Here is a 13,772-nt window from a genome sequence, read left to right on the forward strand (position 1 = left end):
GGGACAGTTTTGTCTCTTTCATTCATTCAAAAGAGGACAATTAGAAAAGAGTATTTATGGGATGTGGGGTGATTATTAAATTTGACCCAACTCATACCAAAATGTAGGTGTGATAATCAGTTCATCCAACTACACACATAAAGCCTAAAAATTCAAATCAATTATGTTATAACACTTAGGTGAAGTTAATATATATCAAAATTTATCGACAGTAAAAACTATATATCTGAATAAAAAAATACAAATATTTAAAGTCAATTTTTATAATTTTATAGTTTTACTATTTTATAAAACTATAAATGTATAAACTTATGAAATTATAATTTTTAAAATTTTAAAATCAAAAAATTAGAAAATTATGAAATTGTATAATTATGAAATAATAAATTAAATTTTTTTTTTTAGAAAAGGTGTGTCAAAAAGTTATAACAGAAAAATATATTCAAATTCTCTGTAATTAACCCTTAAGTCATATAAAATTATATATTAGATTTTGACAAAAATTCTGAGTTTAATTTTAGATTTTGACAAAATTCACATAGCCTTAGGAATCCAACTTAAGCTGAACTTAATGTATCATTGAAACAAACTAACAAATTTTTAGAAGATTGTAAAATAAAATATAGATTAAAATGGAGTTAAATTTGATTTAAAAGTGTAATTCTAAATCACCCATGGATGTACAAATAGAGGTTATCTTTTATTTTATTTCATTGTACTCTTAGTTCAATTTTATATGATTTAGTGAAATATCAACAGAGCAACATAAAGAGTCGAAACAATGTGATTGTTCCAATTAGTAATTTACATGGTGGAGTGCGACAAATTCTCATTCAAGATAAAAAGAATGAAAAATATCTTATATATATATATATTATATATATATATATATATATATATATATTAATAAACAATTTAATTTAAACAAAAACAAAACAAGGATAAATATATATCATCATCAACCTGAGTATGAGAAAAAGAACCATATTAAGTCTCATTCTCATACCCATATTAATGTTAATATATATTACTTAAAAAAACTATGGAATACAAAGTATGAACACCAGCACGGAACATATATGTATAGAGTTATTTCTGTTCTTATATTCAATTGAAAAAAATAATATCACTCAATTGAAAAAAATAATATTACTCATATATGTGGTTATATTCAGTCAATACGAAGATTCTCATTAAAACAAAGAGAAATTTAAACAATATTATTCTCAAAAACAGATTGCCATCTCTAAATATATATACATGATACATTTAAGGAACTATGTTATAATGTCATATTTTTTAATATTTGTTATTAATTGTTTTTAGTCAACTATATTATAATTTCATATTTTTAATATTTGTTATTAATTGTTTTATCCATTGTATGCTTAAATTTGGATCATCCTGCCCCTTTCCAATGCTAAAATTCCTCTCAGACTTTTCTTCTTTAATTTAAATCAATATTGTCACGATGTTCTTAAATCTTTTTTCAACCATTTATTTGAAATAATATAACGATGCAACAACAATTGTAAGAGTTGATAACAAAGCTGCAGTAAATGTAACCGTAGAAACAAGACCAACATGCTTATTTATGCCAGAAGGTATTCTCCAAACAATATGACTGTCGTAGACATTAGCATCACCTTTTTCCAATTGGAAGAAGCAATAGTGATTTTCCACCTTGTCCTTTGTGCTACAACGAACTAACATATCCGGTGCACCAAATTCAACTGTTGAGTACCCAGTTTCATTTAGAGACTGCAAAAAGAGAGAGAAATGATTTAGTTCAGACTCTTAAAGAATTCAATGTGAGTAGGAAGTTTTATGTTTGGCAAAATAAGATAACCAGTATATATATATAAAACATACAAATCTATTGTCTGAAAGTTTTTGATTGAAAATTGTGTCTTGGTCTCTTACATGGGTTGCTTCACCCCTTATTGATACCCTCATAATCTCCTATCAAAATATCTTACAATAATACCAGAGCTGATGGTTCATTCTAAAAGTATAAAGTAGGTGAAAAATCCTAAAAGTTTTAAGAGTTTATTACTAAGACACTCGTACTCGAGGGAAAGATGTTCCGACTCACACTTAAAGAGAGACATTGTTAAGAACTCAAGGTAAGTTGAAAGTTTCACGTTATGTAAAAGTGAATAAAATGACTAATATATAAGTAAAATGATCCACAGACTTATTGTCTTAAGATTTTTTATTGAAAATGATGTCTTGACCTCTTATATGGACTTATTCACATTTCATTAGTACTAAATTTTCGTAAAATCTCCTATCAAAAAACCTTTCAAAGGCAGTGTCATATTCTATAGTGTACCCTGCTAAATGACATGTAATAACACTAGTATGACAAATGTTACTAATACACCTCTCACATTTGCTTTCCAATATATTCTCTTATGTTAAGTAAAGTTTTGTGACTATAACTAAATATGCAGTCTCATTCCTCCTTTTTTTGGTCGTCTCATACTCAAACTAACAGAACTCGAGTAAATTTCAAACAAGAAGGGAGAAATTTAGAAGTTGATAACGATCCTCGTACTGCTATAGTATTTTTTTAAAGCCACATTCGTTTTATTTGCAGAGGAACAAATTAGTGTTATTAGCATAGTATTACAATTTAAGAATCGGTGGTAAATAAAAAGTAATTAGCCTAGGTGATGTTGCTTCAACTTGTTTATAATTATCATTTGGATGTCTAGTTGAAGCAATTATCATGGTGATAAACTGACAATTCCTTCGTAATTTGCTACTGTTTTTGTAGAACATTAGATTTCAAAGACAAGCTTAGATGAATGTGGTAAAGTAACTGAAACATAACAGTCTTACTTGATATCGAGCATGCAAGGGAAGCTCAGTCTTGATATCAGTTGGCTTTTGAAATATATTTGGGTCTACAACTAAGTGAATTTCAACAACAGAACGATTGGACAAAAATGAAGGTAGCTCCAAATTTGTATCACCAAAGACAGCTATGTCACTGAACACTGCAATACAAAGTGTAACTAACTCAAAAGAAACAAATTGACAATCCTAAAATTACAAATATGAAATTCTTTTACATTTTTCTGTACAAATATGAATAACAAATGTAGATAGAGTATTTACCACCACGATGAACAAGATGTTGTAACTCAAATGGGTCAGCAAAAACTCCGGAAGGAAGTCTTTCAATAATTATGAGTTCACATGAGTGGCTCAACAATTCAGACAGAGACTTTAAATGTTGGCTTTGAAATTTGATCACTGTCGACACACTACGATGGGAACCTTCACCCGTAAGATTGCGCTTTATATCTGACAATCTCCAAACAAGATCATGATTATCTGGAAGCACTTCACACAAGCTAGAAGTGACTTCTTGAGACACAAAGTTTTCGAAATCGGAATTGTGTAAATTGGTGTGTCTGTCATAATAGGACTGCATCAGAAATTTATTCATGGGAGAAAATTTTTCGGAATCCATAACCTGAAAATGCAAGAAATCATTTGACAAAATTAAAAGAAAATAAAACATATCATAATGCTGCAAGGTTGTGCCATCAATTTCTATTTCATCAAAGACAAGGGAAGATCATTTATAAAGAAAGGGTTTTTTTTACTAACCAGAGGTGAAAGTGAATGAGCAATTCCAGGCGACCATGTAATAGAAACCCATGCTAATAAATGAACGAAGGTTTGAATAGTTCCCATGAAGAAACAGAATTGATTGTATAATGGAAGGGTAAGTTACGGTATAAAGAGATATAAGACGCGTCCCTGTAAAAGATCTCGTTAGTTGCAGATTCAGTGATATAGCAAGAAATCTGATAACACTGATCATGTATTAGAATCCAACTTAACATTTTGTATCAATTATAGAAATCATCACCACCGAGACTTAAACGGAAACCCGCATTCACCCACCTAGAATTCCTCCTAGCGCCTCCAAAACGAAAACCCCCACGCCTTAACTCCGATTCACTCACCCACCGTTACCAGCAGCATTCAATGCCCTACCGCTCGCCCTTGGCCGCCCAACCTCCTATAGCTGCCGGAGGGTTTTGGGTTTGAAAGAATAAGAAAAGGAAAGAAAGACTAGGGAGGAAGAGAACGGAGGAGAAGAACGAGTGATACCTTCTGCTGGTGAATGCCTCGACCCCTATTTCGCTGGCTAATTGGGCTTTTCGATCCAGCCCACTCGTAACCCAAACCACAACCCCGCCACATGAGTATTTCTCCTGCACCTCCACACATTTATCTCTGCACCCTCATATCTTTTGAAAATTCCAAAATTATTTCGCAATTCAAAAAATCCTATATCTTTTTCGTATTTCAACATATTTCAAAATCAGTTCAACATTTTTTTCTTCAATATTAGATTTTAAAATTTTTTAATAATTTTTTTTTCAATAATTTGTTAAAATCTTTGAAAACTCTTTAATAAATTTCAAAATTTATTAAATAATTTTTTCTTTAACAGATTTTTGGAATCCGTTGAGCAGAAATATGTGGAAGTGCATAGAATAACACATACAAAGTATAATAAACGAAAATTCTTTAATTTATTTTATTTCCGTCATACATTTTTTTAATTCCTAATTAATCTGTATTTTGTTTTATTATTATTTTTAATTAATTTTATTTAATTTGAAATTAATTGTAAAAATATTGCATTGCAAATTTTACAACTATTATTATTTTTTCAAAATAAAAACTTTTCTTCACACGAATAAATTTGGGTGTTAAATAGTCATTATTACTATTTTTTATTATGTCGCCCTGGTGTGAACTATGGTTGTCAAAGAAACAAAATAAAACCATGCCAAATAAAATTTGAATGGTCGCATGCATTTTTTTTTTAATTTTCCCTTCTCTACTAAAATAATTTTTTTAAATAGAAAATTTATTATATATAATTAATTTGTTTTCTTAAGTTATAATAAACAGTGTTTATATTAAAGTATACTAATTTCTTTGTATTAAACTAAACGAAAAATATATATTAGTTAAAAACAATAAAAATATATTCACTTGATTGTTTGTATAAGTCAGCCATGTTGACCATTTAACTCCGCTGAATAAAATATAAACAGAAACATATTTAATATGTTAGTACCGATATATTTACAGTTATTATATACTAAAGCAAAATTATTGACAATATTTGTTATGTGAAAAAAATATAACCTATTATTCTACCGTATAAGATATAAATTAAAACTCAAACCAAGTTAGACATTTTGATATTATGAAACTCAAAATAAAAAATGGTTAATGTATACAGAAAACCAGACTGTAAACTTAAATTTCAAAAACAGATTGTAAAAGATTGTAAGAGATGTTTCCCATTCAACACCAATGATTTATTAATTCTGGTGCAACTTACTTTGAATATGCAACAGTTCACTGATTAGAAAATATGATTCTTATATGATTTTATACATTCATTATTATCACTTAGCTTTTAGAATATATTTTCCTCTAATACTGCAAGGTTAACCCAAGGTAAGCTATATGATAATAATTGAGATAAACTCATAGCTGATTCTAAGGTGAGTTTCAGTCTAACTCGTTTCACAAAACCGGCTTATAAAGTAAAGTTTGGATCTCACTTATATATTATAAATTAGTCTTATTTTTAGTCAAACAAGACTTCCAACCATATATTAGGTAAAATATTGTGTTGAAAAGCTAATATTTCTTGAAAAGGCAACATATATAAGAACCTTTATACAATCAAAGTGATACTGAATCATAAATAAACATCGCTTGAAACTAACTTCAATTAGAAAACTAACATGAAAATCTAAAACAAATAAACAAATCTTGATATTAAGACAAAACTTAGTCACAAAAGTGGTTCCTAACGAGACAAAATCTAATGACAATCAAACAAAAAAACCAGGTACGAGCTGATTGACCAGAATCTTATAGGTATCATAAAGAAGACGATCTTTGGCACCAGTTCGATGGACCTCATTGTGCTTGCAGAAATATTTGAGATGATTAAGTGTGCAACAACCAAGCATCTGGCTAAGCAATAAAAACAACCAATTAATCTCCTTTTTGTTTTTGGCAAGGATGGGTCTGCTGCTGCTTTCTCTTCCGCAAATAGGGCATTTTGGGAACACCGGACTCGTCCAAACATGTGGAGCTCTATTATGCCACCTATGTTTTCCTTTGCTAATAAATTGACATAAGTCATTCAATTTCTCTTCCAAATTCAGACTCAACTCGAATTCATGCTCGCACCTCTTGCAGTGAACCTTTCCTTTGATGGTGTTGATATTATTCTCCAATAGATATTCCTTACTGTGGACGCTAGCTCGCTGATTCTTCGCCCAAGGAAACAACGCAGGAACAGTTTCGCTCCTTCCTTTGCTCCGTCGAGTACATGAAGTCCGACGAGACTTACCCAAAGAGCGTCTAACTGTGGAAACATTTTTTGCCGCTTCAGCAGGTGCATTTGGAGGGTTGGTGTTGTCGTTGGAAGATGACGATGAAAGATTGGTGTTGCTGTTGTCGGAGAATGACGCCAAAGAATTTTCTGAGGAAACATTTTCGGTCGCTTTAGCAGGTGCGTTTGGAGGGTTGGCGTTGTGGTTGCAAGATGCTAACGAAAGATAGGTGTTGCTGTCGTTGGAAAATGACGCCAAAGAAGAATTAGGGTTAGGGTTTAGGTTAAGACTAAGATCAAGGTTAGGAAAATCTGTTTGCATTAAAGGTAGGTTTGATTGAAAAGAGTCTTCTAGGAAAAGAAAAGGTGTTGTTTCCTCTGATCCTAGGAAAAGGAAAGGTATTGTTTTCTCTGATCCTAGGAAAAAGAAAGACGTTGTTGTTTCTTCTGATCCACCACACTTGAGTGAGAGAGTGAGATCTACTTCTCCTTCTAACTCCATTGAATTCTTTCTTTCCATTGATCCCAAAAAATTTAAGACGCTATGTGTATGTCTTTGAAACTGACAGAATGGAAGAATATATATAAAAAAAAAATATGATAGGATTTGATAAAAGATGAAGATATAAGATTTTTTTTATGTTATATCTTTTAAAAAGATAATATAGAAGATATATAGATAATGAGTGTAATTTAAAATTATCGTTTCCATGGATGTCTGTAATTTTGAGATACTGTTTCAAACATTGAAAGTTGGATGTTCGAATTCTGATATTAATGAAACTGGTTTGAAGTAACAGAATATTATTTGCTATCTCCTATTATCTTATATCTCTTTGGATTCTGAAATTCGAAAAGTAATAAAAAGGAGTTAAAACCTTTTGAAAATGATTTATCCAGTGGTTCTATTATGTGTATCTAATATTATTTTAATTTATTAGAGGCGTTGGGAGAAGGCAATACAACTTTGTTGGAAAATTTGAGAAATTCTAGTTGTTTAAAAAATTTAAATTTAAATATCTTATGAAATATTTCTAAATTTTTTACAGATAATATGTCATAATATAATCATTTATTATTATATTTGTATTTTTAAAATATTATGATATAATGATTGATTATTTAATATTTCAAAATAAAATTTATTTTACTATATTTTTAAAATATTATGATATAATAATTGATTATTTAGCATTTTTAAGATACAATAATTTTTATTATATTTTCAAAATATTATGATATAATAATTATTGATTATTTAATATCAATAGGATATTAATATCTTCAAGTAAATAGAAACTATTATAACCTAGAAAATCTATAAATATAAGAAATAAATACTTAATTATCATATTGAACTATAAATCTCAATTTTGATATGTTTTACCTTCATCATATTATTATAATTTATAACATATCTTTATTTTTTTTATTAACTTAAGTATTATAGAGTTTTTTTAATAAACCCCTCTGCTTCTCTTTAAACTCAAAGCTCTCTCACCAAAATACAATAATTCAACTTTTGAAAGTCTCATTCTATTAAAACAAAAATAATCTGATTCAACTTACTTTACAAAAATCAACTTGACAAACTATAAAAAAAAAAATAATACTTTCAGTACCATTGCCAAATAAATTATTTCATTTTCTAAAATTTGTAAAAACTTCGACAACATCTTCAAACCAACTTATTTAGGAAAAAAACATGTATATATTATTTATTTATTATTATTTCATGGTAAGAATTGGGAAAGGTATACTGTAGAAAAAAAACGTGAGTAATTTTTTTAAACTCATTTATAATTTATATTTTAACTCTGAATTTGTTCTAATCATTTCTAAGTTTATAATTGTGATATAAAAAATGTCAAATTTTTCTTTTAATTGGTTTTGAAATTGCTTTTTTGGCGATATAATACCAATACAATGGGATTCCCTCGTTTACCATACTCATATATATATTTTCTCCATAAATTATAATTCTTAACTTTTATTCACAACCTTTTCATTTAAGTTCCATTTTTTTATTGTATTTTAGGAGAATTGTAGGAGGTCTTTATCCTAAATTTTTGAATTTTAGGAGTGGAAGATTAACCTCATGTCAGTAGATCGAGTTACCATTATTTATAACTCTGTAGAGTATAAATAGTAGTATGAGTGCACACCTTCATTGACATAATTGAGTCTAAAGTCAACTAATTATATGTTTTTATGAGTTATATAATGTTTTATTATTGAACTAACATATGATTAATGAAATTCTTTATGGAGTTTTCTTTTAAACACTATTTCACTGTGTTGTCTCTTTTGTTGTTTTTTCTTTTGTGATGATCACTTTATTAGTGGGAGCAAACGAGGGATATGTGTTGAAGTATGCTTACTGAATAATGGTGATGTTACATAAAGTTTTGGTGGTCTAAGTTAGAGCTGTCAAAACGGGCCACCTAGCCCGACCCACCACGGGTTGGTCACTTAGTGAACCAACCCAACTCGGCTCATTTATTAGCGAGTCAGAAAAATTTGAACCTGGCCCGATCCACCACGGGTTGGTGGGCAAACGGGTTGGCTCACTTAATTACAATTTTTTTAAAATAAAAAAATTACAAACTTTCTATAATTCAAATTTAAACAAATTTTTCTTTCAAATTTCATTCTCAACATGAGTGTTTAATTAATTTTGAAAATAAGGAATTTAAATAATTTTTTGAAGAAATAATAAATATTTTTTTATAAAATTAAAATTAAATTTTAATAAAATAAAATTAGGTAGGTGGGCTAACCCGGCCCACCATGGGTTCAATCCGTATGAGCCGGGTTTAAATGAGTCGGGTTAAAATCTGACCCGCATAAAAAGAATACAATTTTTTCAAATCCAATCCGGCTCAAACCTGTAGTGGACCGAATTGACCCGTAAGTTGTGACCGATTTTTACAGCCCTAAGTAGTTATGTTTAGTACTTTTAGATATATATTCATCAATATAGTTATTTTTTCTAGATAATTGTACTATTATTGTATTTATAAGTGGTGACAAATATGCTTTGTTATATAATTTTATAACATCTTATTTTATCAGCGGATTATAATTTGGATGTTACATAATGTACTTTTTAAATTATCCTTTTTTTACCTAATTTGTTTTTAAATACAAAATTTATTATATACAATTAATTTGTTTTTTTTACCTAATTTGTTTTTAACAAGTTTATATTAAATCATACTAACTTTTTTGTATTAAACTAAATACAACTGACAATATTTAATACATTGATATTTGAAAAAATATATATTTTAGTTAAAAATAATAAAAAATAGTCACTTGATTAAGTGTTTTCATAAGCTGTATACTAACCATTTAACTCCGGTGAGTAAAATATAAACAGAAACCTATCTAATATATTAGTACCAACCGATATTGTACCGTTATTATATACTAAAACAAAAATATTAACAATATTTATTATATGAGAAAACTATAACCCACACCGTATAAGATATAAACAAATGTGCTTAAAACTCAAACAAATTATGATTGCTATAAATCGATTAGACAATTTGATATTATTGAATTCAAAAAAAAATTGTTAACGTATATTGTACAGAAAACAAGACTATAAATATACTTAAAAGGTGTTTCTCAAATTATAAATATACTTAAAAGTTTATTATTCAAAGTGACACTGAAATCATAACTAAACATATGTTGAAACTAACTTCAATTAAAAAACGAACATGAAAATTTAAAACATCTAAACAAATCCTAATATTAAGACAAAACTTAGTCACAAAAGTGGGTTATAATAAGACAAAGTCTAATTCGCAGGTGCATTTGGAGGATCGGCGTCGTGGTTGCAAGATGCTGACGAAAGACGGGTGTTGTTGTGGTTGGAAAATGACGGCCAAGAACGGTTAAAGTTAGGATCAGAAAAAAACATTTTGAGTAAGAATAAGTTTTTCGGAAGAGAAAATACTTTGGAAACAATTTCAGCTGCTTTAGTAGGTACGTTTGGAGGGTTTGCGTTGTGGTTGCAAGATGCTAATGAAAGATAGGTGCTGTTATCGTCGGAAAATGACGCCAAAGAAGGATTAGGGTTAAGGCTTAGGTTAAGACTAAGATCAAGATTAGGAATATCTCTTTGCATTGAGGGTAGCTTTGTTTGTGAAGAGTCTCCTTGAACAAGGAAAGATGTTGTTGTTTCCTTTGATCCTAGGAAAACGAAAGGTGTTGTTGTTGTTTCCTCTGATCCACTGCACTTGAGTGAGAGAGTGAGATCTAGTTCTCCTTCTAACTCCGTTGAATTCTTCCTTTCCATTGCTTCAAGAAATTAAAGTGATATGTGTATGTCTTCAAAATTGAGAAAAAACAAGCAGAATAGAAGAATATATAGAAAGAAAAATATGAGAGGATTTGATAAAAGATAAAGATATAGGATTTTTTTTATGTTATATCTATTAAAAAGATAATAGAAGAGATATATAGATAATAAGTGTAATTTAAAATGATCGTTTCCATGGATGTCTGTAACTTTGAGATACTATTTCAAACATTGAAAGTTGGGTTCGAAATCTGATGATATTAATGAAACTGGTTTGAAGTAACAGAATATTATTTGCTATCTCCTATTATCTTATATATCTCTCTTTTGGATTCTGAAATTCAAAAAGTAATAAAAAGGAATTAAAACCTTTTGAAAATCAGTCATCCAGTGGATTCATTCTGTGTATCTAATATTATTTTAATTTATTACAGGCGTTTGACAGAAGGCAATACAACTTTGTTGGAATATTTGAGAAATTTTAGGTGTTTAAAATATGTAAATTTAAATATCTTATGAAATATTTCTAAATTTTTTAAAGATAATATGTCATAATATAATTACTTATTATTATAATATATTTTTAAAATATTATGATATAATAATTGATTATTTAATTTTTTAAAATATTTAATTATATCTTTAATATAATATTATATAATAATTGATTATTTAACATTTTTAAGATATAATAATTTTTATTATATTTTCAAATTGTTATGATATAATAATTATTAATTATTTAATATCAATAGGATATTATATTTAATATCTTCAAGTAAATAGAAACTATTATAACCTAGAAAATCTATAAATATAAGAAATAAATACTTAATTATCATATTCAACTATAAATCTCAATTTTGATATGTTTTACCTTCATCATATTATTATAATTTATAAAATATCTTTATTCTTTTATTAACTTAAGTATTATAGAGTTGTTTTTAATGAAACCCCTCTGCTTCTCTTTAAACTCAAAGCTCTCTCACCAAAATACAATAATTCAACTTTTGAAAGTCTCATTCTATTAAAACAAAAATAATCTGATTCAACTTACTTTACAAAAATCAACTTGACAAACTATAAAAAAAAAATAATAATAGTTTCAGTACTATTGCCAAATAAATTATTTCATTTTCTAAAATTTGTAAGAACTTCGACATCTAATTCAACCCTACTTATTTAGGAAAAAAACATGTATATTGTTATTTCATGGTAAGAGTTGGGAAAGGTATACCTTAGCTCTGATTTTTTTTAACTCATTATAATTTATATTTTAGTGAAGAACAGTGATGTGTAGAGTCATCTTGATGGTATAAGTGGTTATGTTAGTACTTTTAGATATATTCCTTAGTATAGTTTTTTTTTCTAGATAATTTTATTAATCTTGTATTTACAAATGTTGATAAATATTTTGTTTTATCAATTTTATAACATCTTATTTTATCAGTGATAAACAGCTTAAAATTGGAATGTTACATTGTGATTTTCTTTTTATATCTAATTTGTTTTTAAATACAAAATTTATTATATACAATTAATTTGTTTTATTATGTTATATTAAAAAAAGTTTATACTAAATTATACTAACTTTTTAGTATTAAATTAAATACAAAAAAGTTATTATTTTCAATTAATTTTTTTAAAGATCAAGACTTTTGTGAATCTAACTGACTATATAATATATTGATACATGAAAAAAAAAATATTTTAGTTAAAAATAATATAAAGAATAGTCACTTGATTAATTATTTGCATAAGTCAGACATATATTAACCATCTAACTTTGGGTGAATAAAATATAAACAGAAACCTAGGTAATATATTAGTACCAGTTATTATATACTAAAACAAAAATATTAACAATATTTATTATATGAAAAAACTATAACCCACCGTATAAGATATAAACAAATGTGGTTAAACCTCAAACAAATTATGATTGCTATAAATCGATTAGACAATTTGATATTATTGAATTCAAAATAAAAAGTTGTTAATGTATATTGTACAGAAAACCAACTTAAATTTCAAAAACAGATTGTAAAATGTGTTTCCCAAATTATAAATATAGTTAAACACTAACAGTTTATTAATTCTTGTGCAATTTGCTTTGAATATGCAACACTTCACGAATCAGAAAATATGATTCTCATATGATTTTATATATTCATTATTATCACTCAGCTTTTAGAATAAATGATATATTTTCCTCTAAGGTTAAGAGAGGTAAGCTATATAATAACAACTGAGTTAAACTCATAGCTACTTTAATTTTTGTGCACTATTCTAAAAAACCCTTTAGTTTGACATGATACCAGATTAGTGGAATTCTAATGAAAAAAATGCATACATTTTTTAAAGGTACTTGAGATTCAACTCATAAACCAAAAAATCTTTAACTATAATGGTTAAGTTAAAAAGCTAACATCTCTTGAAAAGAAAACGTATATACAATCAAAGTGATACTGAAATCATAAGTAAACATCTCTAACTTCAACTAAAAAGCTAACACGAAAATTGAAAACATCTAAACAATCTTAATCTTGAGACAAAAGTGGTTCCTAACAAGACAAAGTCTAATGAGAATCAAACAAAAAAACCAGGTACAAGCTGATTGACTAGGCTCTTATAGGTCATAAAGAAGACGATCTTTGGCACCAGTTCGATGAACCTCATTGTGCTTGCAGAAATATTTGAGATGATTAAGAGTGCAACAACCAAGCATTTGACCAAGCAATAAAAACAACCAATTAATCTCCTTTTTGTTTTTGGCAATGATGGGTCTGCTGCTGCTTTCTCTTCCACAAATAGGGCATTTTGGAAACACCGGACTCATCCAAACCCGTGGGGCTCTATTATGCCACCTATGTTTTTCTTTGCTAATAAATTGACATAAGTCATTCAATTTCTCTTCCAAATTCAGACTCAACTCGAATTCATGCTCGCACCTCTTGCAGTGAACCTTTCCTGTGATGGTGTTGATATTATTCTCCAATAGATATTCCTTACTGTGGACGCTAGCTCGCTGATTCTTCGCCCAAGGAAACAACGCAG

The 13,772-nt window shown here is 28.0% G+C and overlaps 2 protein-coding genes across 3 annotated transcripts; both read right to left on the minus strand.

The window, feature by feature from the left end:
- Nucleotides 1-1,411: 1,411 nt before the first annotated feature.
- LOC148195787 (uncharacterized) lies at nt 1,412-4,129 on the minus strand. 2 transcript variants are annotated; one of them, XM_088094811.1, is made up of 5 exons: nt 3,925-4,129; nt 3,625-3,777; nt 3,127-3,487; nt 2,848-3,005; nt 1,412-1,761 (listed from the first exon to the last, which is right to left on the minus strand). In XM_088094811.1, the coding sequence occupies exons 2-5, from the start codon at nt 3,709-3,711 to the stop codon at nt 1,498-1,500; spliced, it is 870 nt and encodes a 289-aa protein (XP_087950937.1). In that variant the 5' UTR covers nt 3,712-3,777; nt 3,925-4,129; the 3' UTR covers nt 1,412-1,497. The 2 variants fall into 2 exon arrangements, with proteins under 2 accessions (XP_087950937.1, XP_087950938.1); XM_088094812.1 differs by having other exon boundaries at nt 3,862-4,129.
- A 1,759-nt stretch (nt 4,130-5,888) lies between these two features.
- LOC148195788 (uncharacterized) lies at nt 5,889-6,719 on the minus strand. Its single transcript, XM_088095290.1, has one exon. It carries the CDS (start codon nt 6,717-6,719, stop codon nt 5,889-5,891), a length of 831 nt encoding a protein of 276 aa, XP_087951416.1.
- Between the last annotated feature and the right edge of the window lie 7,053 nt (nt 6,720-13,772).

Source organism: Vigna umbellata, chromosome 7 (assembly GCF_029865625.1).
Source record: "Vigna umbellata cultivar VRB3 chromosome 7, Vumbellata_1.0, whole genome shotgun sequence".
NCBI lineage: Eukaryota > Viridiplantae > Streptophyta > Magnoliopsida > Fabales > Fabaceae > Vigna > Vigna umbellata.